Consider the following 25,462-nt stretch of genomic DNA (forward strand, 5'->3'; position numbering starts at 1 on the left):
TGTTAACATGTTAATTTCTTTTTTTTTTATGAGAAGTAAAGAGTCTGAGTACAGTCATATTGCCGGCTAAAGGTTCATCTCAACGGTAATAAAACTCCACTAACAGTTTAGACACGTCATTAAGTTTCTGTCCAGTTTAAGCAGATAGCTCAACTCTTATGTTTGTTTGTCCATTTTAGAGGAATCTGGTCTGGTCCATTTGTAAAGCAATCAGCAAGCGGTAAGTTCTTTTTAATATATTGATTTTTAATTGTTTTTGCAAACATTCTACAATAAATTGTTTTCAGTTTCACAAACACATTCTGCAGATAGAAAACAATAAAAGTAAAGTCCCCTTTGTTACCAACCAGTGTTTTAGTTGATGATCAGTTGATTTCTTAAGTCTGCAAGGCTTTTAAGACACATTTCACTGCAGGTTGTCATATTTTTGATAATCAAAATACAAATTTGCTTTTGAACCAAACTGATATTAATCCAGATACAGATTCTGAAAGTGGTGGTGTCCTCTCACTCCAGTCCTCCAGGAGATAAACTGGACCCCTATTTATTTTTTCAGAATTTCCAGGGTGTGGAAAATATCTAATGTAATCAGTCAGACCAACCTCGAAACTATCTAAATATCTAAACTAAATATTAGAATCTTTAGTGAATAAACAGCGTAAACCTTTTTTTTCTTCCTTTCTAATTATTAGTCTGATTTCAGAGAAGGATACAGCCTTGTAAACGAAATAGCTGACTATCACAGACTGTAAAATACACCTTTATGTAGATGAGACACTTTTATATTTGCTCAGCTGACCCAGTTCATGCAGCAGAAAAACACATTTACTGCTTTAAAGATTTATCTTCATAAGCACAAACTACGGTAGTTTAAAAGTCTAGACTGTTTTCCAGATCTATTAATGCGGATTTTCATACTGTAAATATTACTAACATGGTGAGATCCAACACTGAAACTCTGAGCTCCAGATTATAAATACCTTGGCAGTTTAATACAGAAAAGACTAAAACTCAGCTCGCTTGTGTCCGTTAATCATTTAAAACTTTTCATTTATAACCACCTCCCCTCCACTGGTACCTGATTTACTTCATCTTTATTATTTTGTTGTTTGTTTATTCATTTAGTTTTTCCTTTTAAATGTTCATATACTTTTTATTTGTTTATTTTTAACTACTTATTTTTAATAACTGTTTATAGCACCTATTTATACACACTGAGAAAAAATAAGTACAGATTTGTACTTAAAAGGGTACAAAGCTTGTCATTGGGCTGTACCTTATATTGAGGTACAAAAAAAGTACCTTTCAGTGAAAGTCCTTTTTTGTACCCTTGGTTTTTGTGCCAATATAGATTATAAACATTATCATCAACTGAATATGGCTCAAATACTTGATGATCCAAAATTGTCTGGCTTTCAAATAAAAAATGTGTAATTAAAATATATTTTGTTTATTAGTACAGTGATACAGAATACTGAATGTACCTTAAATGGTACAAATTTGTACTTATTGCTGTTAGGAATGACTTTGTACTTCAGAGGGAACAAATCAGACCCTGTAAAGACCAATATTGTACCTTTGAGGGTACAGTTTTTTAGAGTGTAGTGTGTACTGATGGACTGCCTATTTTTTAGGTGCAGAGGATCATTTTCAGACGAAGCCAGGAAAAACACCCTTTTATCTGTGCGCAGCAGCACATTCATGTGAGATAAGTCAGATAATAATGTTGATAATTAAAATGTTCACACTTTTTACACTTGAATGCAGCCAGCCCTGCAGAAAGTAAACTTTCCATACTTCCTACTGAAATTCACTGTCAGAAAAAAGCTTGGAAACAATAAATTTAAATGTGCGCAGTACTAGTTCAACTAAAATGTACTGTTACATTATGTTATGGAAGTATGTTAAGGATTATGTTATAGATCAGGTCAAATCCAATTGTGTTTCTTCTATAAAATAACAATTTAAAATGTTTTTCATGTACATTTCACTACATGCGGCCATTTAGTCTTTGTTTAAACAAAATGATGAAGTTAATACACCTAAATACATACAAATTAATAAGTTTCTTGTAAACGTAATTTACTAATTTAAAATCTAAAATTGTCTAGTCTAGCAATAATCACATTCATTATGTATGAAAAAGAATCCGATGCACCGTATCAGCTACAGATGATTACTTATTGTAAAATAAATGATAAACTGGGCTGAGCCCTGGATCTCTACATACCCAGACAACGCCGCTGGATTAGACATTCAGATTACCTAATGGAAACTTTATCTTTAGATCTAAACCTGAGGTAAATGTTGTAAATGCTGTGTAATGATAGTAATTTGTCCCTGATCTGTGGAGTAATTTGTAGATGTATGTATTCCAGATCCACCAAATTTTAACCCTTACTCCATGTCAAGCTCTCTGTGGACATCTTCTTGTAAGTTCAAGCTGGAAATAATATTCCATAATATAGAACTAGACCTGTTTATTTTTATTTACATAATTCTTTTTATTTCACCAGGGCGTACTTGTGAATTCTGTTCAGTTTTTGTGGTAAGTTTTGAATGTCAGTCACTGGCTGCAATTCATAAACAAAGTTGTTAACGGTCACGTGTGTTGACTGCAGGTTACGTCACCAGAGTGTCATGTTTAGGCTATAGTTATTGTGAGTCATGCAGTAGTAGAATTACTAGAAAATTATTTACTTTTATATTTTTTAGAAAAGTAAAAGCAATTAAAAGCAAAATTAAAAGCAATAAAAAAGAAATAAATGAATTAAAGTGAGAAATTTGCTCATCTAGATGAGCTGAGCAAAGATACCAGAAACTCTACTTTAGATTAATTATTATCTGTTAACACCACTGATTAATACGACCTGACTACAACAAGCTCAAATGCTTTTTTTCCACATCCAGTTTTTTAATGTAACCTGAATATTACAGGTTACAGCACAAGCGTGTACCCTGTAAACCAGGGGTGTCCAAACTTTTTTTTGTTGGGGGCCAGAAGGAGAAATATATTTGAAGTCACGGGCCACAGACTCTGTAATAAAACAAATAATGAAATATACCACTTTAAATAATACATTTTTCCTGATTATTTTCATTTACCCCATTTTACTTGACTTATCTCTGACAGTGTTGTGTAAACTAAGATTTTTCAAATTGATGTTTCATTTTATGATGTCTCTTAATATTAAACTCCTTAATTACGGCTACTTTTAGACTCTTTTGCTCCGTTTTTCTGTGCTAGAAATGCGCACTCTCTCCGCTTTTAGACTCTTTTGCCCGTTTTTCTGCGCTAGAAATGCGCACCCTCTCCGTTTTTAGACTCTTTGGCCCATTTTTCTGCGCTAGAAATGCGCACCCTCTCCGTTTTTAGACTCTTTGGCACGTTTTTCTGCGCTAGAAATGCGCACCCTCTCCAATTTAAGACTCTTTTGCCCAGTTTTTCTGCGCTAGATATGCGCACCCTCTCCGTTTTTAGACTCTTTTGCCCTGTTTTTCTGCGCTAGAAATGCGCACCCTCTCCGCTTTTAGACTCTTTTGCCCCGTTTTTCTGCGCTAGAAATGCGCACCCTCTCCGTTTTTAGACTCTTTGGCCCATTTTTCTGCGCTAGAAATGCGCACCCTCTCCGTTTTTAGACTCTTTGGCCCGTTTTTCTGCGCTAGAAATGCGCACTCTCTCCGCTTTTAGACTCTTTTGCCCCGTTTTTCTGCGCTAGAAATGCGCACCCTCTCCGTTTTTAGACTCTTTGGCCCATTTTTCTGCGCTAGAAATGCGCACCCTCTCCGTTTTTAGACTCTTTGGCCCATTTAATGCACAAGGAATGCGCACCCTCTCCGATTTTAGACTCTTTTGCCCAGTTTTTCTGCGCTAGAAATGCGCACCCTCTCCGACTCTTTGGCCTGTTTCTGAGACCTAGTGTTCAAACTTTGAATCTCACATTATTAAAACCTGCTTAACAGCGGGCCAACTTTCATTCTATTTCTAAAATACTTTGTGGGCCGCTCCAAAAAAGAAAATGGGCCCCTAATACCCCGTGGGCCATAGTTTGGACACCCCTGCTGTAAACACTTCTTTAAAACCCACAGACATTTATGTAATGAGTGCAGGACTTTTTACTGTAAAACATGAACTTTTCACTGATACTGTACATTAAATTAGGTCAGTTCAAAGTACCAATTGTATGCATTTGTTGTTATAATGTGTATATTGTGTAGTCTTACCATTCAACATTGTGGAATTATTTAGCACATTATGTATAATTTAAGGTTGTTGATGAAATTCTTAATTGATTAACAATATGCAATATGCCTTGAGGTACCTTGATGTTTCTTACCAATTGTTTTCCTCACATACTAAAATAATTTTAAGCATTTGTATATTTATCTGCAACAAATAAAAACAACTTATACTTTTGAATGGTAGCGAATGGAGTTGTGTGTATTAATAAATATTTTGTGATTTCTATCACCTAATTTTTAAATGATCCAAATGTTACCTTTTTAAATCAGATTTATTTATTTTTATTTTTTTCTGTTTAGGACCATGAACACTGGCAGCCTTTTGAACCAACTAGAGTCACTGCAGTAGATGAAACTGTAAAGTACAGGTACTGCTGCTGTACATTTCAATTACTTTTGATTTAAAAACTTAAAAGTTAAAACATGACCATTATTACAGAATCTACAGTCAAAGTGCTACAATCTAAAGTGTTTATTACTGACATTACTGGTTAGATTATATGTAACATCAGGGACGAAGAAAGGGCTGAATCTGAATCTGAATGATTGACTCTGAAAACTTTGTTTTACGAAACTTACGAATTATAAAGAAAATCTTTTTCCTCTCCCTCGGAAGGGCAATATCAGCCAAGGACGGCAAAAGGGCAGTTGCCCAAGCACCAGGGGCGGATCTAGACATTTTGGGGCCCTAGGCTACAGGGCTCTAGCTGAGCCAGTCTGGAGCGTTTTTAAAATGTTTGAGTTGTTTAGTGTATGAAATAAAGGTTTTAACCCCACTAACCGGATAATACAGCTCTCTACAGTTCATCTTTCAGCCCAAGCAGCTAACAGCAGCAGTTTAGAGCAGCCGTCACGGAGTCACTGCTGGGATTACATTATAAACAGGTCAGTTAGCGCGCTGCTAACCTCAGGATGTTTATAACTACGGAGTTTAGTGAACACACCACGGCTGCAAGGTTAGACTGTTGAAGGCTACTGAAGACTATTAAAGGCTATTAGAGGTTATTGAAAGGGTTATTGGGGGCAGAAATCAGTAAAGGCTGGTTAGATAAGTGATTCACGTGCTCGTACTTTGCTGCGGTGAAACTGCGACTAGCGCTGTCACAGTGATGTTTATAAAGGTCATTAAAACTGTAAAAATATTTACACATAACTTATATTTCTCCTAAAAAGCGTTTATTTTGGTCAGTAACACTTGTGTTTACTTACTATCAGCGTAGATTACCAGTGTATGCTTTGGCATGGATGTAATTAGGGGAATCTGTATCAGGTTTGATTGGCACCTGTGTGGCATTAATGTGGCATTTGGCCCCGACCAATATCGGTATCGGCGATCTGCCAATCGTGGTGAAAGGCGTTCGGTGATCGGAATCAACCCCAAAAACACTGATCGGTCCAGGAGGTGTAAAAAAGGAGGTGAATTTTGGCAGTGCATCTGCGATTCATTTGCTCTCTGCCCGTTTCTTTCGTTTAGCAGAACCACTTTCATAACTCCCCTTCATTTTCACTGTGACAGCTGTAGTTCACTCTAGTCGCGTACAGTTCCCGCTGTTTCGAGAAGGGTAATGCTGCAGACCGGAGCCCCAGTGGGCGTGGCTTAAAGGCGGAGCATGTGTCAATCATTTTCGACTGCAGCCAATCAGATACTACACTTTTGTTGTCAATCTCTTTTTATTAAGCCAATCCACAGACAGACCAAGCTGTCCATCATTTTTTACTGCAGCCAATCACCTTAACAGATCTGTCAAAAGAAGGCAGAAACTGCGGTGCTACCGGTTAAACGTAGCGCGATTTAAGCTTCTGAACAGCGATGAAGCTGAATGCTCCGCCCTTTAGCCACGCCCACTGGGGCTCCGGTCTGCAGCATTACATCATTACATCTACAGCTACGTCATCATATTATGGACTAGTTCAATGCAAGCAACGGAGGGGGGTATGTGAGTTTGGACAATTAGTATTTAGACATTAATTCGGTATTCTACTGAAATTTCTGGGTTTTTTTTTAAATAGAAATATGTTTTTTCTTTACTTTACATAAGTAACCAATTAACATTGTTTCTGGTGTATTTACTGTAGCTGGGATGGTCAGATTTGGGGGCCCCTATGGAGGACAGATTTGGTCGAGGCCCTAGGTTTGCCTAATTAAAGAACCGCCTCTGCCAAGCACATTGGGCCATAGCTGTATGATTAGCTGATTATCTGAATATATCTTTCTTTCCGTTGTTTACTGAGAGCAGAGGTATACACATATTTTAGTTGATATTGTTATTGTAATTGATTTTTGTAACAACTGAAAAAATCTAAATCTTACATATCCTCACTTCCATAAAGAAACCTGTTTGAAATGAAGTTGTTTGTTAAAGTAACTGCAGAAAAACAAACTTTATTTTCTTAGACAAACAATCATTTCAGGAAGGAATCTCCTTGGAAAAAAATACAAAAAAAGTAAAAAATGAAAACAATTATCCTAGAATCTCCTGAAAATAACTGTCACACCTTAGCCTGTGTCTGTTCAGTGTCTTTCCTTTTTTTTGGTTCCTTCCTGCTCCTGTCCTGTTATTGTTTACCTGTCATGTTTCCCAGCCATGTGCTACTGTTGTGTTTTGGTCTTGTCTCCGCCTTAGCCCCGCCTTGTCATCTGTAACCCCTCCTCATTTGTAACTCCGCCCCCCTTATTACCTCCACAGGTGTCCCTAGTGTGTGCCTGTGTATAAATACCTCATGTGCTCCTTTGTTCTGTGTCGTGCTTTTTGTTTGACCGTGTCCTGTTACTCTGTCTGGATCTTGTTTATCTGTTTTGTTTTGCCTCAGACCTGCTGTGTTTTTTGTCTTTATTTAGTTTGTTTCTTTGTTTGTTATTTTTGCTTGTTTGTTTCAGTCTTTTAGTTTTTCCTCTGTTTCATAGTGTTTTGTTTCACTTACCTTTTCTTTATATTATTACATAGTGTTTTGTTTTATGTTTACTTTTTCCGATATGGAAAATAAAACAGACTTGCGCTTGCATCCTGCCTCCTCCCTGTTACATAAAGCGTGACCGAGAACAAAGGAGCACATGAGGTTCTCATACACAGGCACACACTAGGGACACCTGTGGAGGTAATGAGGAGGGTGGAGTTACAAATGAGACAGGAGGGGTTACAAAACTGATCTTGGGGCCTAAATGTTTAGCTGTCCTCACCAGTAGGAAGAACAAATGAAAGGCATGACGAAAAGTAATCACAACTAACCGACTAACGGAAAAAAATATTTGGCAGATTAGCCGACTACTAAATTAGTCATTAGTTGCAGCTCTAGTTTTATGTGTTTTTGTATTTTGTATATTTAAAAAGCAAGTAATCTATTTGCAACTTAAAGTAATCCGAATATTTTAATAATACTATTATTTTATCTTAGTATGCTATTATAGAGAGACTAATCTAAATTGAATCTAAATCTGAACAAAACAAAACATAAAACATAATTTTTTTAATACATTATTTTTAAATGATGCTTTGAAATAATCAGTTTTTGGTGTTATTTTGAGAATTCTGCATGTTTTTTATGCTTCTTTTTTCAGGATCTCGGTTACACGTGGGAGTCACGAGTGCAGAGTCACTGGTCTTCGTTGGCAGAGCTTCTGTAACGTTGAATTGGAATATAGTTTGGGAGACTGGGATCTTTATAGTGATTTATTGGAAAAGAAGGGTTTTGTTCCTTGTGGGCCATTAATGGACCTCAGAGTCATCTCAGGACAACTTGCTGCTGTCCATCTTCCACACTTCATCTGTTTAGGTAAAGTCTTCTAAAATCATTAATTAAGTCACAGTTATTAGATACCTAAAACTACAGGACATTTAAAGAGGTTCTGATTGATGTCCCTCCACAGATACTCAGCACAGGTGGAGGGATTTCAGAATGCTGTGTGCAGAAGACACTGGAGTCTCTTTAGAGGACTGTTTAATATCACAATTCCACGCAGTTCAGTTCTGCCATACATTCATACCGATGGGAGTTCTGGTCAGTAGTGGGGTTCCTGTGAAAGCCCACTGTGACATTTTGATCTACCTCTCTTCCACTGCTCACCAGACCCTTCATGTGTACCTGATTCCAGGGGATGTGAAAATGAAAGAGGTGAGGGTGGTATGATCAGTGCGCTGTGCTGCACTGGGAGAAGAGTTCTGTCTCTGTAATCAGACGTGTTTTCTCTCAAGTCTGTAGAGAAAAGAGAGAAAGGCAGCGTAAAGATCTGTACATGGCCAGATGTCAGTCTGCAGATGAAGCAACACTACACTCTCAGCACATCCTGCTCCTCCCAAATCACACCTCAGGTAAATTTAACATTTCATTATAAAACTCTCATTTTTATTGGAGCATTCCTGAAGTGCTAAAGTCCTTAAATCTGAATCCTAAATCCTAAATCAGAGACTACATGATCAAATACAATATACAAATACAAATACAGTTACAATAACTGTTCCTTTAAATTACAGTGTAAACAAAATCTACAATTTATTTATGGTGTTATAGAAGACTTTTATTGTAGTAAAATATGATAAAAAGTTCTTACCTTTGATGAATAGCACACCTCCGCTCTCACACAGCGTTCAGAGATCCAGAAATTTTAACAGATCCTCCAAACACCCTTCAGACTGGGTGATACGGGGCATAATTTACCCTGATAAATCACTTTTTACAGCGTTATCCAGCTCAAAGTAGCTCCACACCTCCTTACTAGAATCCAGAGAGCCCTGACATTTAAAACGAGGCATTAATAACCATCATTGTGTTGATAATGACATATATATATATATATATAGAGAGAGAGAGAGAGAGAGACTCTGCATAGCCTGCGCCTGACGTAGCAGACGGCACCAGGAGGCTGGCTATGCAGAGTCTATGTGTATATATAGTAATGGCGGCGCTCGGAGCTGAAGTTAGTGTTATAGGATGTAAACATTGTTTTTTAATAAGCTTCTTCTTGTGCACTTTTTAAGTTATTAATTTGATTTGATTTTATTTAGTTTGAAACTGAAATAAAATTATCTCTTTATTTTATCTCTGCTTTCTGTCATATTATATAGCAGGTTTTATCATTTTTTTCTCTGCAGAAGCTGAAGCTGAGATACACCAGCAAAACCCCAAACTTTTTCAAGGTGAATATTAAAGAGGTCACAAAGCACAGCATTGATTTGCAATTATTGTCTGAAAAGAAGACTGTAGTGCGGCAAGCTTACATACAATCAGGTAAATTTACTCACCTTAATACTCCTAATAATTCCACAGTTTGCTGTTTCTATGTGGCCAGAAAAGTACAGTAGATTTATTATATGGCTGGAACCTCCACATCCAGCAGACTTAAAAAAATGTATATTTTTCACCCCTGTAGATTTTAATTGAATAATGAGTGGATAATATAAAAAAAGTAAATTAGCTTGTCATGGGCCATTACCCTAAAGAGTTATAATCTAATAATCTGATCAGCTGAGGGTGAGGGCCGTTTCACCACAGATGGTTGTGCAGCATCATTAAGAGATTGGCAAGATTTAGGCAAGTCAAATTTGCGATTATTTTTATGTATACAAAAGTATTTGTACAAATTCTTTTTTTAACAGTATTAAAAAGAGTTTTTGTTTTTGTTGGAATCACTGTTTTATCTGTTCAGGGAAGGTTTCTGCTTGATTTTGAAGCATAGCTGTAAGAATCTGAATTCAGATTTTACACTGCCTTACAAGAAACAATAAATAAAATCCATCCAAAACCAGGCCACTTTAGACTGTGGATGAAAATGATATATATTTGCTGGTCTAAGCTGTTTTAAAAGCTACATGTCTAATCAATTTATAATGAATTGACCAATGTAAATCTTCACAAAGTGTAATGTCGTATACAGGGAATTATTTCAGGATATTTTTGGTATTTGGACACCGAATGGATTTGTGTAAATATATATGTTATATAAATTATATTTTTCATTTGTTTTTATTCCAAAATTAATCAGATGATGTTACTTTAAAATAGTAATATTTGAGATTATGTTACAATTACATTTTTAAAAAGATAATATGTTCATTAATATCATGATTTATAAGTTGTTAATCCATTAAGTTAACTTATATCCAAAAGTATTTGCACTATTTTTGGCTGATATATATATATATATCTTATATATATATAAGCAGAAAAATATCATATTATAAACATAATGCTTTTCTTCATTATGTAAGCATTAATTTAATAAAGCACTTAAAAGCAAAATAAAGCATTACTATGTATTGTTATAAAGTAGCATAAGCAAATCCTGCAGAAAATATAAATTTTAAATGTTTCAGACATAATCCAAGGCCCTGCAGTTTCTGAATCCTCACCTGCAGTCCTGAAACGGTCAAAAGGATACGAGACACCGGTGGTTAAGATCAAAGAAAAATCGGAGGCGAGGTCAGAAAGAGCTGCTGACCAGAAAAAAGTAATGGAAGCTTCTGAACAGTTCGGCAAATGTAAGTACTGTGTATTGATTTTAAAATGCAGTCAGCCTCTCTCTTTCAGAACAAGATAATGTAGAAATAATGGTGAAGGCTGCACAGAGTCAGCCTCCCCAGCACCTCACGGACATCTACACCTCCAGACACAGGAAAAGGGCCGCCTGCATCAGGAAGGATCCCACCAGGGCTGGACTGCGACAAAAAATCAGCCCTGGCATTTTTGGTTTAGACCGGCCCCTATTAGCGGAGCACTACAGACTTGTAATTCATGTATGTGAGGTTACAGAGAAGCATAATGTATCATCAACATATTAAATATAAGAAGGTGAGTGTAGTGCTGGGCAGTATACTGATTCATACGGTTTACCGTTGCGCAATTTTGAACCCTAGAACAGCACCACCAAAGAAACATGCTGTGTGTTCAAATACTGTCACTCTAACTCGCTGTTTCTAGCTGCGAAAAAGAAGGGAATTGTGGCTGATTTTTATTACTGATTCTAATGGCTTAAATTATTTATTAAAATATTTAGTTTTGTAAAGGAAATCGTGTTAAAGTTGCTGGCGTATCTCTTTTTAGGATCTGTTGTTTACATTATTTATCTGTTTTTCTGCTAATAAAGTTTGATTACCTCATATATTTTGTGGGGCAAAGTAAACCCAATACTACTCAAAGCCTTAATTTAAAGCCTTAGTGTTTTATATTATATATACTCCAAATTACCAGTCCAGCCCTGGATCCCACCCCCCAACACACGCACTTTCAGCCCCGCTCCCCTCAGGCCGGAGGCGGCAGAACATGAAGTGCAAAACAACCAGACTCAGAAACAGCTTCATTCCAGAAGCTGTAAGACTCTTAAACTCCACCTAAACAACACACTGCACTGACACACAAGGACAAATACTGTTTACAAACACTGTCACTTTACCCGCACTGAGACACTTTATTGCCAGCCAAAACGGCCACATGTCACCCCACTGTTCATTGAGCTCCATTGGCTACCACTTGATGCTCGCATCAAATTAAAAGCTCTTACAATTGCCTACAAGGTGATGACAGAACAGCTCCTTCCTACCTGCACTGATCACTCCTGAAGGCTTACGCTACCTCCCGGCCACTGCGCTCCTACAGTGAACGTCGCCTCACTTTACCAAACAAACATTCACACAAAGCAATCCAGACTGTTCTCATACAGAGTTCCCCAATGGTGGAACAAACTACCCTCCACTACCAGATCAGGAGAATCTCTCGCTATCTTTAATAAACTCCTGAAGACAGAGCTCTTCAAAGAGCACTTACTCTCCTAACACCTCTAACTAACTACTTTCTACTACCAGATCAGGAGAATCTCTCACTATCTTTAATAAACTCCTGAAGACAGAGCTCTTCAAAGAGCACTTACTCTCCTAACACCTCTAACTAACTACTTTCTACTACCAGATCAGGAGAATCTCTCACTATCTTTAATAAACTCCTGAAGACAGAGCTCTTCAAAGAGCACTTACTCTCCTAACACCTCTAACTAACTACCTTCTACTACCAGATCAGGAGAATCTCTCACTATCTTTAATAAACTCCTGAAGACAGAGCTCTTTAAAGAGCACTTACTCTCCTAACACCTCTAACTAACTACCTTCTACTACCAGATCAGGAGAATCTCTCACTATCTTTAATAAACTCCTGAAGACAGAGCTCTTCAAAGAGCACTTACTCTCCTAACACCTCTAACTAACTACCTTCTACTACCAGATCAGGAGAATCTCTCACTATCTTTAATAAACTCCTGAAGACAGAGCTCTTCAAAGAGCACTTACTCTCCTAACACCTCTAACTAACTACCTTCTACTACCAGATCAGGAGAATCTCTCACTATCTTTAATAAACTCCTGAAGACAGAGCTCTTCAAAGAGCACTTACTCTCCTAACACCTCTAACTAACTACCTTCTACTATCAGATCAGGAGAATCTCTCGCTATCTTTAATAAACTCCTGAAGACTGAGCTCTTCAAAGAGCACTTACTCTCCTAACACCTCTAACTAACTACTTTCTACTACCAGATCAGGAGAATCTCTCACTATCTTTAATAAACTCCTGAAGACAGAGCTCTTCAAAGAGCTCTTACTCTCCTAACACCTCTAACTAACTAACTACTTCTAAGCCCATTTCCTTCTTCCCCTCCTTCACTCCTCTATCCCATTATTTCCCTTTGACCTACTTTAAGCCCTGTCTAAAGATGTTTTTACCTTTAACTTCTATTACTTTTGTACTTGACTATTGTAAGTCACTTTGGACAAAACCATCTGCCAAATGCCATGTAATGTAATCTTGTACTGACTGCTCTTAATTCACATTATCATGCTGCTATAGCAAAACTTGCACTCTGTTGCTGCTACCTGCTTACTCTCCCTATTAATTTTTTTGTGTATTAATCTTTATATATTTTGTTATATTCAATTTTTATTGTGTTCTTTAATTTTGTTATCTTGTTTTATCTATATATCTATTTTAACAACTGCTCTTGGGTGTAAACTGGATCGTGAGGTCACAATTCCGTTTCACCTCATGCACCACATGTGATGCGAATGACAATAAAATCTCCTTGAATTTATACATTCTAGGGTGGAAAAGCAGCTGTAGATCCTGCTCCAGTGTGCAGGTAAGCTCTGAGTCACAGTCTGTAATTTTCAAACCTTTGTAAATGAAATATCATCTAGATTATAAATTTAAGATGTTTTAAATTTCAGAGCAATCTCATAACTAACTCTCACTGTCTTTCTCAGTGTAATACATCTCTGTGTTTCTCTCTATCTTTTTCTCTCTTACAAACACACACACATTCTCTCTCCTACTTGTTTAATTCCTTGTTTAATCTCTGTTTGATGTGTTGATTGAGTTCTATTATTGAGTTTAATAATAGAAGTAGTTTGAGCTGAGAGCTGGACACTGGGGTAGTGTTTATTTCCATTTAAGCTTCTACCAGTACAATAAACTGGTGTGTTTCAGTAACTGGCTGAATGTAAAGGAAGAGTGAGCTGAACCTTAAGGAGAATCGTTCCTTCTTCCTTTTTTTCATGTTATCCATTAATGTTTAATTTTTTTGGAAATTTAGCTTATTTCTGCACAAAAAAACTTCAATCTGTGTTCAAAGTTAAAAAGATACAATTAAACAAAGAAATTTGAATATAAATAAAATCCCATTGTTTTGATCTCACATTGATTATTTTATTTCTCATTAAAATGATTTAAAGGTTGCAGTGTTAAGAAGGTAAAATGTGATTTATTACCATTAATCAAAGCAAATAAAAAAAAATCTCAATCAATTGACAGCTGTAGTTTAAATACAGTGTATTGTAAGTTAAACTTAGTACTCTATAATTTATGAATTTACTCAGCATATGGGATTTTACAGCTCCTTCAGTCAGCTATTACCAGAACATTCAGACATTAACCAAGACCGTCCTTAAAACAGAAAACCTTATTTTTGTTTAATGGTTTTTGGTCCAGGATACAGCTGAATGGAAACACATTGAACCTGAAGCTGATGAAAATCTACACTACAGGTATGCATTTTAAACAGTGTAAGTAATATATGTGTAAATGTATATGCACAATTCAGGTTTATTTGTTAATCTCCCCCAAGTAAAATCCCTAGCAGACAGTTAGCTTTACATTAGAAAGATGTTGGACTCTAATCTTCTACAAAGGTTGTGTTTTAGTTGGAAACTAGAATTGAGTTGATGGCAAAACCCAACATTGTAAAGATAAATTAAATTACACATTTCTCAAATATTGAGTTGAGAAATAAATACAAAACCTGTCAGTTTAACATTAGAATCTCACATTGTGTGGATGTTAATGTTATTAATATTAACAGGCTTTATCTAATCTTATCCCACTTTTTTCTCCAATTGGGAAGGACAGTATCCCTAGTAATGTTGTTTTTCCAACTGCGGCAGAATCACTGGGTAGTCAGCAGTGTTAATTTCATTCAATGATGAAAAATATTGGTTGTCAACCTATTTTTCATGATGAAAACAAGATGAGAACTAAATAAAAGTAAAAATTGAAAAACTATGGCAAATTTTAATACACATCAGCAAATAAAAACTTAATTAAAATATCAAAGACTGACATATTATGTAATAACGTAGATTTGTGTAATAAAATGATTTATATGATTTTATGATTTATGATTTATAATTCAGCTGCGCTTCCAGGGAAAACAAAATTCAGTGCAAAATACCAAACAGCAGATCAGTTTCAAACTCCTCTAAAACTCGAGCTTTGAGACAGTTCTTATGACCTTCACTGCATTTTACATATAAGGGTAATGCACGTTAGCCATGTTAAAGGTGAAACCTGGTGTAAAATAGACTTGGAGTGTAATGAAACATGATCACGAGTACAAACCTTTGAGTATATTGAGAATAAGTAGAATAGGGGAAAATATTGCACTGCCTGTGCACTTTTAAAGTTTGAAATGTCAGGACTCTCAGAATTCTACCAATGAAGTGTGGAGCTACTTTGAGTTTTGAGTTTGAGTTAATGGTGTCATTTCTTTTTAAAATACGTCATTTCTTTTAATGTGCAACGCTATGCCCCTATCACTAGTACTGAAATCCTGGAGGTGGGCTATTAAACCAAAGTTTATACTTGTTATACTTACACACTGGCTTCCGCACTTCCTCCCTACGTCATCAAAACAACACACGTCATCAGAACTCCTCCTCTGCGAACCTTTTCAATCTCCGGACTATCCTAACTTCCTCTTCAACTGCTTCAAAACAAAAGCTCCTGAAAATCGCCCTCTTCAACACACAATCCCTTAACAATAAAAGTCTTATCTTAAATGAATTCATTACTGACAACAAACTTGACCTGTTCTGCCTAAATGAAACCTGGCAAAAACCACAGGACTATTTCTCACTAAATCAAACTACCCCTACAGGATACTCTTATCTTGACAACCCACGTACTGAGGGCAGGGGGGGTGGCATTGCTGCTATTTTTAATCAAAACCTTAAACCCCGTGCGCTGTCCCTCCCCTTAGCCCCATCATTCGAACATCTGGCTTTTAAACTTCCTGGACCTAAACCTCTCATTTGTGCTATTATTTACCGCCCCCCCAAACCCAACCCATCTTTCATATCTGACCTCTCTGAGTTCATCACCGCACTTTTTTCAATTTCATCATCTATTCTGCTTCTTGGTGATTTTAACCTGCACATTGACTCCCCGGACTGTAAACATGCTATGGACTTCATGGACTTCCTAAATTGCTCCAGTTTCACTCAACACATAAATTTTCCCACCCATACTCGCGGACACATCTTAGACCTGGTCTGCTCTACTGGCGTCCATATCCATAACATTTCCAGCTCTGACCTTACCATATCCAATGCCATTTGACATTGACATTCCCACCCCCGAACCAAAACAAAATCGCACAATCAATTTTCGTAATTTCAAGTCCATCTGCCCAGTCGCTCTTTCTACCTGTATATCAAACTCTCTTTCCTGCTCCACCCTTCCTGAAAATCCAACCCCCACTGACCTTGTCAACACTTACAACAACATTCTGTCTACCTCCCTCAACACACTAGCTCCTTGGAAAACCAAAACAGTCACTTTTACCCACTCAGCCCCATGGTTCACCCCAGAACTTCATAAACTCAAGAAACAACTCCGACAGCTAGAACGATTATGCAAGAAAACTGGTCTCACTGTCTATACCCTCGCTTACAAAGATCACATGCAACATTACAAATCAGTCCTAAACAAAGCCCGCTCAACTCACTACTCTAACATTATTCACTCTGGTTCCTCAAATCCACACTCCCTGTTCTCTACCATAAACAAGCTCTTTAAACCCCATGACAACACCTCATCATCAATCACCCCAGAGAAATGTGATACGCTTTTGACATTTTTCAATTCAAAAGTAGAAACCATCCACCACCTGCTCGCATCCTCCACCTCCACTACCCCACACCATGAGCCCACGCTTTTTTCTTCTCCATCTGACACTCGGCTATCAACTTTTTCACCCATAACCTCTGTCGACCTTTCCAAAATACTTTCCATTATGAAATCCTCTACTTCTCCCCTGGACCCCATGCCATCTCAGCTTATCAAAGACTGCCTCACCCCCCTTGCTCCACTCATTATTGACATTATAAACTCCTCCCTCACCTCTGGGATAGTCCCGTTACCTCTCAAACTTGCAGCCATCACTCCTCTCCTCAAAAAACCTGGTCTTGACCCCGAGGATCCGAACAACTACCGACCTATCTCAAACCTCACTTTTCTGTCAAAACTACTGGAAAGAGCCGTTGCAAATCAACTTAAGATCCACCTTCTTTCAAATAACCTGTATGAAACTTTCCAATCTGGTTTTCGCACCCACCACAGCACTGAAACGGCCCTACTCAAAGTTACGAATGATCTCCTGCTTTCCTCTGATTCTGGTTCTCTCACCATCCTCCTCCTCCTTGACCTCAGTGCTGCCTTCGATACGGTAAATCACTCCATTCTTCTAAACCGTCTAGAATCCATCGGCATCACCAACACCGCCCTCTCCTGGTTCAAATCCTATCTGTCTGACAGATTCCATTACATCACCATCAATCAACACAAATCCCACACTACCCCTGTTCTACACGGTGTTCCTCAAGGTTCAGTTTTGGGCCCCATTCTCTTCATTCTGTACATGCTTCCTCTTGGACATATCATCCGCCGCCATGGGCTAAAATTCCACTGTTACGCTGATGATATCCAGCTTTACATCACCACTAAAACCATCTCCCCTGCCATCCTCTCCACCCTCACTTGCTGCCTCATGGATATCAAAGACTGGATGAACCATAATTTTCTCAAACTAAACAGTAATAAAACGGAGATTATTATCTTTGGTCCAAAATCCAGCCTCTCCACCTGTCAAAATTTCACTCTCTGTATTGACGGTCACTCTGTCACTCCTTCCCCACTTGTCAGAAACCTTGGAATCTATTTGGACCCTACACTCTCCTTCAAATCACACATCAACCACATAGTTAAAACATCCTTCTTTCACTTACGTAATATTGCACGCCTGCGACCCACTCTTCCCACTCCTGCTGCAGAGACATTAATTCATGCCTTTATCACCTCCAGACTCGACTACTGCAATAGCATCCTGTATGGTCTCCCCTCTACTGCTCTTCAAAAACTCCAATATGTCCAGAACTCTGCTGCTCGATTGCTCACCCGTTCCCCCATTAGACAGCACATTACCCCTGTCCTCCGTCAACTCCATTGGCTTCCCATAAAACAACGCATACATTTCAAGATCCTCCTTATCACCTATAAAGCCCTTAACAACCTTGCCCCCCCATACCTGTCTGACCTCCTTCACCGCCACTCCCCCGCCCGTCAACTCCGCTCTGCTGACGCTAACCTCCTCACCCAAACTACCTCCACCAAATACCGGACCCGTGGGGACAGGGCCTTTGCCGTCGCTGCCCCCACCCTATGGAACTCCCTCCCCCTTACCATTCGAAACTCTGAGTCCCTGCACTCCTTCAAACGTCATCTCAAAACCCACCTTTTTCAAGTTTGCATATGAACATTGACACATGTGCATATTGTACGTGTGCATGTGAAATTTTCTGTAAAGCGGCTTTGAGTACCAAGAAAAGCGCTATATAAAATTGATTTATTATTATTATTATTATTATATTATCATGGTTCACCACAAGTCCATTTCACACCAGATTTCTCCTTTAAGTCTCTTTACGTGTAAATTAGCACAAAGGAGTAACTGATTAGTAAACACACAGGAGAATCAGCACTTTTTTCTTTCCCTAATCCTCAATGTTTCTGTTAATTCAGTGATTGTTTGGGTTTTAAAGTTCTTAATGGTTTGTTGTACTGGCTCTATGTAAATACAGACGATTGTATAAACTGTATAGCTACATATGAACAATATTGTTGTTAAGATAGGCTAGCTACTGAAATTCATTAATGTTAGTAGTAATATGGAGTATCTGTACTTCAGAAACTTTGTTTATCCAATCTAAAATAGTAATATAGGATTAGAAAACATTGAATTGAGAAATCAGTTGTGTATTTAAAGTGTTTTTGTAAAGCTGGTGTTTGTATTGGTGTGTATCTCAGGGTCAGCTCGTCTGCTGGGAGGTATGAATGTTCAGTATCTGGTCTCCGCTGGGTCACGGAGGGTGACGTTAGCCTGAAGTATAATTTTGCTGACTGGAAGCCGCATAGTGAAGACCTCAGGAGGATGCAGTTTGAACCCTGTGGGCCTTTAATGGACATCACCGTCATCTCCGGTCGTATTGTGGAGGTTCATCTACCACATTTTGCCTGTTTAGGTGAGGTCATAGATATGGAGGATCTTCTTCTCAGTTTCAGTCGTGATTGATTTGTGATAAAACACTTTTTATCCACAGGGTCGAGCCCCGCTCTAACTGACGTGGTCAGGGTTCTAGACGTGCAGGATGATGGAATGTTCTTGGAGAAGTGTGAGCTGACCCGCTTCCATGCCAAGCTCCTCCACCCCACCTTCTCACCTAAAGGTTTCCTAATCAGAAGTGGATTCCCTGTGAAAGTCCACTGTGAGGTGTTGATCTACCAAACCTTAACCTCTCTCTTGACCCTTCATGTGTATTTGGTGACCTGTGATCTGAATTCAATCCAGGTAAAATCCATGTTCGCAAAAAATGGTTATTCAGTAAAAAAAATAAATAGTTTATTTTTTGCATGCTATGTATTTTTTTTCAGTTAATGGATTTATTTCATACCGTTTAGATGATAAAATAATTAATTACAGGGTGAATGGAGGTTTTCTCGGCTGCCCTTGTGGTCTGTAGAGCAAAAATCACTCTTGCTAGTTCAGAAGCTCTTAGCCCGCGCCCATCTGCTCACGACTCTCCAACCCCGCAGAGAGTAAAAGGCAGGCTAGTTTCTATTGGCTCTTTAATCACAATGGTGATAGCTAGGACTGGGCGATATGGATCAAAAACTATATCTCAATATTTTTTTCTGAATTGCGATATAGGATATATATCTCGATATTTTTTTCATCCATAAGGTAATATCAAAAAAATACTTTTGAGACAAAGCTACATGTTTCAAATTTTATATTGGTACTTTTTATAATTCAGTGCCGTATCCTGTATATTAGAGTAGCTTCAACAACTGAAAGTTATTTAAAATTATACTAATTATAAACATTATTAAACAATTTCTCAAATTACATCTTTTCCACTTAAAGTAGGCTTAAAACAAGGGATATATAAAAATTACATTGTGCTTTTGAAAAAAGTAAATTAAAAGTGCAGTTTGAGTTTTCTGTAAATCTGGGCTGAAATGGTGTCAGGTCTATTCTCTTACCCATGTGAAGGAGCTGATTGGTCAGTTCAGGTTAGAGTGGGTGTGTCTGCTCTAAAGATCAGTAGTGTGTTTACTGAGTGAGGGAGGCGGGGCTAGGTGAGGGGTAGTGTGTTTACTGAGTGAGGGAGGCGGGGCAAGGTGAGGGGTAGTGTGTTTAGAGGGAGGCGAGGCTAGGTGAGGGGTAGTGTGTTTACTGAGTGAGGGAGGCAGGGCTAGGTGAGGGGTAGTGTGTTTAGTGAGGGAGAGAGGCAGGGCTAGGGAAGGGGTAGTGTGTTTAGAGGGAGGCGAGGCTAGGTGAGGGGTAGTGTGTTTAGTGAGGGAGAGAGGCAGGGCTAGGGAAGGGGTAGTGTGTTTAGAGGGAGGCGAGGCTAGGTGAGGGGTAGTGTGTTTAGTGAGGGAGGGAGGCAGGGCTAGGTGAGGGGTAGTGTGTTTAGTGAGGGAGGGAGGCGGGGCTAGGTGAGGGGTAGTGTGTTTAGAGGGAGGCGAGGCTAGGTGAGGGGTAGTGTGTTTAGTGAGGGAGGGAGGCGGGGCTAGGGGAGGGGTAGTGTGTTTAGTGAGGGGAGGAGGCAGGGCTAGGGAAGGGGTAGTGTGTTTAGAGGGAGGCGAGGCTAGGTGAGGGGGAGTGTGTTTAGTGAGGGAGGGAGGCGGGTCTAGGTGAGGGGTAGTGTGTTTAGTGAGGGAGAGAGGCAGGGCTAGGTGAGGGGTAGTGTGTTTAGTGAGGGAGAGAGGCAGGGCTAGGGAAGGGGTAGTGTGTTTAGAGGGAGGCGAGGCTAGGTGAGGGGGAGTGTGTTTAGTGAGGGGAGGAGGTGGGGCTAGGTGAGGGGTAGTGTGTTTAGAGGGAGGCGGGGCTAGGTGAGGGGGAGTGTGTTTAGTGAGGGAGAGAGGCAGGGCTAGGGGAGGGGTAGTGTGTTTAGAGGGAGGCGGGGCTAGGTGAGGGGGAGTGTGTTTAGTGAGGGGAGGAGGTGGGGCTAGGTGAGGGGTAGTGTGTTTAGTGAGTGAGGGAGGCGGGGCTAGGTGGGGTAGTGTGTTTAGTGAGTGAGGGAGGCGGGGCTAGGTGGGGGTAGTGTGTTTAGTGAGTGAGGGAGGCGTGGCTAGGTGGGGGTAGTGTGTTTAGAGGGAGGCGGGGCTAGGTGAGGGGGAGTGTGTTTAGAGGGAGGCGGGGCTAGGTGAGGGGGAGTGTGTTTAGTGAGGGGAGGAGGTGGGGCTAGGTGAGGGGTAGTGTGTTTAGTGAGGGAGGGAGGCGGGGGCTAAGGGAGGGGTAGTGTGTATAATGAGGGAGGGAGGCGGGGCTAGGTGAGGGGTAGTATGTTTAGTGGGGGGGTGGGGCTAGGTGAGGGGTAGTATGTTTAGTGAGGGAGGCGGGGCTAGGTGAGGGGTAGTGTGTATAATGAGGGAGGGAGGCGGGGCTAGGTGAGGCTGTACAGAGACACAGTGGGAGAACTGACGGGGCTCACTGTAACGCAGCGTAGTCTATATCGATATAAACGATATTGTCTCGTCTTATATCGCATATGAAAATATATCGATATTTTTAAAATCTCTATATATTGCCCAGTCCTAGCGATAGCTGAAGACATGTAGGTATATATTGACAGAGCCAGTGAGAAACCAGTCAAAGAGAATAGACTAGCACACTGGTAAACTTCGGCCAAGCCTTCTCCTAATTAAAACTTGAGAGAAGAATGATTGTAAGAAACACTTGGATTGATTTCTCTCTTTCTGTGCATGGTTGTGCTTTCACTATAGTAGTCATTGTAAATAAATTGTGTTTGTTCTACTGTTTTAATGGATGTGGTCTGTTGCTGGAAAGCTAAGTGTCTAGTGGAGATGTTTGTTTGTTTAGATCATAGACTGTGTATAGCATCGTCTCTCAAAAGTGAAGCCACCACAGTTTGGGCGCCCCCTGCTGTTTGGTTTCAGAAAGCTGTGTAACCCCACCCATCCCCATAGGTTTCAATGGCAAAACAGACAAATTTTCAATCATATATTTTAATCTAATATGCTGTAATTCTACCTCCATTATTTAAATGCAACAGCTTATATTGTTAAATTTTTATATCCCCACAGAATTAGTTTTTAAAACGTTATTCAGCTCTATTCAAAAAAGGTGTGGTTATTGTAAAAGGGCTGGTTATGGGCGGGACCAATAACAGACCGTCAGCTCCGCTCCATTCCGCTCTGCAGCCTGTGACCTCGAGGCAGCCCTCAGGGGCGGGGTTATTTAAATGAGTAGGCTGTCTCTTCACAGTCTGTCTCCCTCCTCTGGTCTCTACTGCGCAGACTAGGGTTTCAGGATCGATTTTGGCTTCATTTTCATTGAGTGAATGGGAACGGAGACACGGCGTCCATCTTTTTTACAGTCTCTGGTTTAGATAAATAGCTGACTAGCTAACTGGCTAAAGATTGTTGTTTTAGTAATAGCTAGTCTAACTTTCTTTTTCATCGTTTGTTATTTAGCAAACTTAATTTGTGAAATGGAGTACAGGTTTTTGTATTTAATTTACTACATAGCTTGTTATTTGGCGCAGATTTAGTTGAAAGTGAGTTTTACCATCATAAATCAGAAACCGGTACGAGATTTAGTGTATGTCAAGTGTCTGTCTAGACTAGCGTTTACTGATAACTCTAGAATGCTTAGATTTATTCTGATTGCATTGTAAACATAAATATATGTTGCACTCGCCAGTCAATCTGCTGTGCACTAAATATTCACACATGTCCAGAGGGAGAAACCACAGAAACACAAGCGCATCTTTACAACAGTAAACATTTATTTCCTGCCTGTAGGGGGAGCCCCTTAGAAAACCTACTAAAGGTTGCATAGTGTGCCTTTAAAATCATTTAACAAAGTGCACCTGTTTTTGCTGTTCTTGCTGCAGGAGGTGGAAAAGAAAGAGAAAGATGCTGTAAAAATCCTGAAACCAGGTCCAGAAAGATCCCTGCCGATGAAGAGCTGGTACAACATTGAAACCAAATTTAAAAGTGAAAACTTTTCTTCCACAATTAAACCTAAGGTAGGTTTCTGATGAGCAGAACAGCTGTTGTTGTGTTTTTATACAGAAAGTTAAATTCACATTTGTCGCTTTTCCTTTAGCGATTAAAGCTGAGATATTCTCCTATCAAGTACTGTGAGGTGTACACCAAAAACCCAGATGATGATTTTGAACTGCATCTGATTAACGAGAGGAAGGAGTCCATATGGGATGGTGTCATTAGAACAGGTAAATCCAATCCAGTCAATAACAAACAGGTTCAGGTTTTGTTGGTTGGTGTAGAGTAGTTGGTGCCCAGCTGGGCAAGAAGAACAAGAACACCCTGTAAATAATAAGAGTCCTAGTGTAGAACTTTTCCATTTTCCTACCGCTGTTACATTTACCAGCTCTGCATAAATAATAAAAGATATTTGTCCAGATGTAAAAGAATAATAAGCGTCTTTGAGTATCCTGAAAAGCGCTATAAAAATAAAATGTATTATTATTATTATTATTATTATTAATACAAATGTAAATATTTGTCTGTTATTTTGATTGTAGACGAATACAGGAGATCATCCAGTTTCACATCCAATGGTAAGTGTCAATAAACTGATATAGAGTCAGATAAATGTCCAATTATTGTATATTGTATAAAAACATACTGCACAGTAAACAGACTGATGTGTTTTTGTGTTTGTTATTATAATAGACAGACAAAGTGGTCCATCCACAGAATATGGTAAGTTTATGAACCTAAGATTTAATTTCCAGTCATAATGACCAGAAGTTCTTTTTTTTAGTGTAAGAAATCATATAAAAAACATGATGTATAGAAAAGATGAACGTAATGGAATTTAAAATATGTAAATCTTTCTATTTTCAGCTGTTTGGTTTGTGACCACACACAGGAACGCCCTCATCAAGGGGGTCTCATTAGTGAACCCTATTGCAGATGATCTGAATGAACTGATAGGAGAGGAGAAGTACTCCATCATCACAGAATGTAAAACGCCACAGAAGCAGATGAGGAAGATCTACTCCTTCCTGTGTGGAGGGCAGGAGATAAAGAGGAAGTTCTATGAGAGTCTGCTAAGGCACGAGCCTCACCTTGTTGCAGATCTGACCGGAGCAGATTAGTGCTTGTGTATGTAAATATTCAGCCTTTTAAACTAAGAAGAAATGCAGCAGAGCACAGTTCACACAGAGATCAGGCTATCTTATATGTATATATATATAGCTTATATATATAGCTTATATATATATATATATATATATATATATATATATATATATCTCAAGTAATATAATACAGGAAATTGACAAATCCTGCACCTAACAGCTGGGGTTATGCATAGGGCTCAGCCAGGATCTACTACTCACTCAACTAACAACAATAGCAAAACCACCACAATCTGATACTGGCTCGACAAGGATCCAGAAGCACAGCCTAACACTATGTTCATGGTCCATTGCCTCAACTGCCAAGTAACAGACCTACCGAAAAATAACCAATGAACAAACAGAATCCCTCCTTAATCTAAGCTCACTTCCTTAACCTATGGCAACAACACACTTACCTAAGCACAATCACACACAATAAATGACATTATAAGTTGCGTGAGCAGAACAACCACTACCATCTGATACTGGCTCGACAAGAATCCAGAAGCATAGCGAACTATGTTCATGGTCCGTGCCTCAACTGCCAAGTACTCAGACGTCTACAAAACTCATGAGACAAATTATTACAAGAGCAGGACCACACCAATCCCCTTCATCCAAACTCTAACACAAACTTCAGTGCAAGCTCTTCTCAGGGGTCATCAGGCAGGCACCTTCCTTCGTCAGTGTTTCGCTGAATTAGGCCCACGACACCTCCAGAAGGCTCAACAGTGAAGTCTGGCGTCCCAGACCCACCCCCTTCCAAGCAAACACAAACTCATTCCCTTCCCCACGTAGCCTCAGCCCTTCTGAACCACAACCACTGACTAGATCTTTCAGCTACATCTGACAACTCCTTCACTACTGTCCTCAACACACGACCTCTAATTCTGAATTCAGACAGCAGTCTTGTGGCAGACTTCGCAACAAAGCCTCTAGTACCTACCTCCACCAGCCTAATATAGGCTTGCCACCCACGCTCTCTTACCTCAGCCACCAAGTCTGTATACTTCAGCCTTTTCCTTTCATAAGCTCCATCTACCTCGTTTTCAAACGGAACAGTCAGCTCTATAAAATACACTATCCGCTTACTTTCAGAGTACAACTATGGAAGTAAAACAGTGTCACCAGACTTTGAAATTTAAAAGCACTTGAATTTTTAGCACTGAATTATTTTACATTGAATTATTGCATGTGTTTTTTTTGCCTCTGAATTAAACACTTTAATTTTTCAGTA

The 25,462-nt window shown here is 39.1% G+C and overlaps 1 protein-coding gene across 1 annotated transcript; it reads left to right on the forward strand.

The window, feature by feature from the left end:
• The first annotated feature begins 37 nt into the window (after positions 1-37).
• On the forward strand, positions 38-25,462 carry LOC103029039 (NACHT, LRR and PYD domains-containing protein 1 homolog). The gene is made up of 20 exons (XM_049465757.1): positions 38-85; positions 180-220; positions 1,635-1,703; positions 2,379-2,432; positions 2,517-2,548; positions 4,543-4,610; positions 7,799-8,013; positions 8,108-8,352; positions 8,433-8,549; positions 9,330-9,465; positions 10,551-10,715; positions 13,318-13,355; positions 14,204-14,259; positions 18,854-19,068; positions 19,147-19,394; positions 22,969-23,103; positions 23,184-23,310; positions 23,623-23,658; positions 23,774-23,803; positions 23,948-25,462. Exons 4-20 carry the CDS (start codon positions 2,405-2,407, stop codon positions 24,199-24,201), a joined length of 2,145 nt encoding a protein of 714 aa, XP_049321714.1. The 5' UTR covers positions 38-85; positions 180-220; positions 1,635-1,703; positions 2,379-2,404; the 3' UTR covers positions 24,202-25,462.

This window comes from Astyanax mexicanus, chromosome 16, assembly GCF_023375975.1.
Source record: "Astyanax mexicanus isolate ESR-SI-001 chromosome 16, AstMex3_surface, whole genome shotgun sequence".
NCBI classification, from domain to species: Eukaryota; Metazoa; Chordata; class Actinopteri; order Characiformes; family Acestrorhamphidae; genus Astyanax; species Astyanax mexicanus.

Bases quoted from the DNA above. Each gene is read 5' to 3' on its own strand.
- LOC103029039 (XM_049465757.1), top strand. From the start codon at position 2,405: ATGTCAAGCTCTCTGTGGACATCTTCTT. The intron at 8,550-9,329 runs GTAAATTTAACA...TTTTCTCTGCAG, and splicing joins CCTCCCAAATCACACCTCAG to AAGCTGAAGCTGAGATACAC. The intron at 23,311-23,622 runs GTAAATCCAATC...TTTTGATTGTAG, and splicing joins GGATGGTGTCATTAGAACAG to ACGAATACAGGAGATCATCC.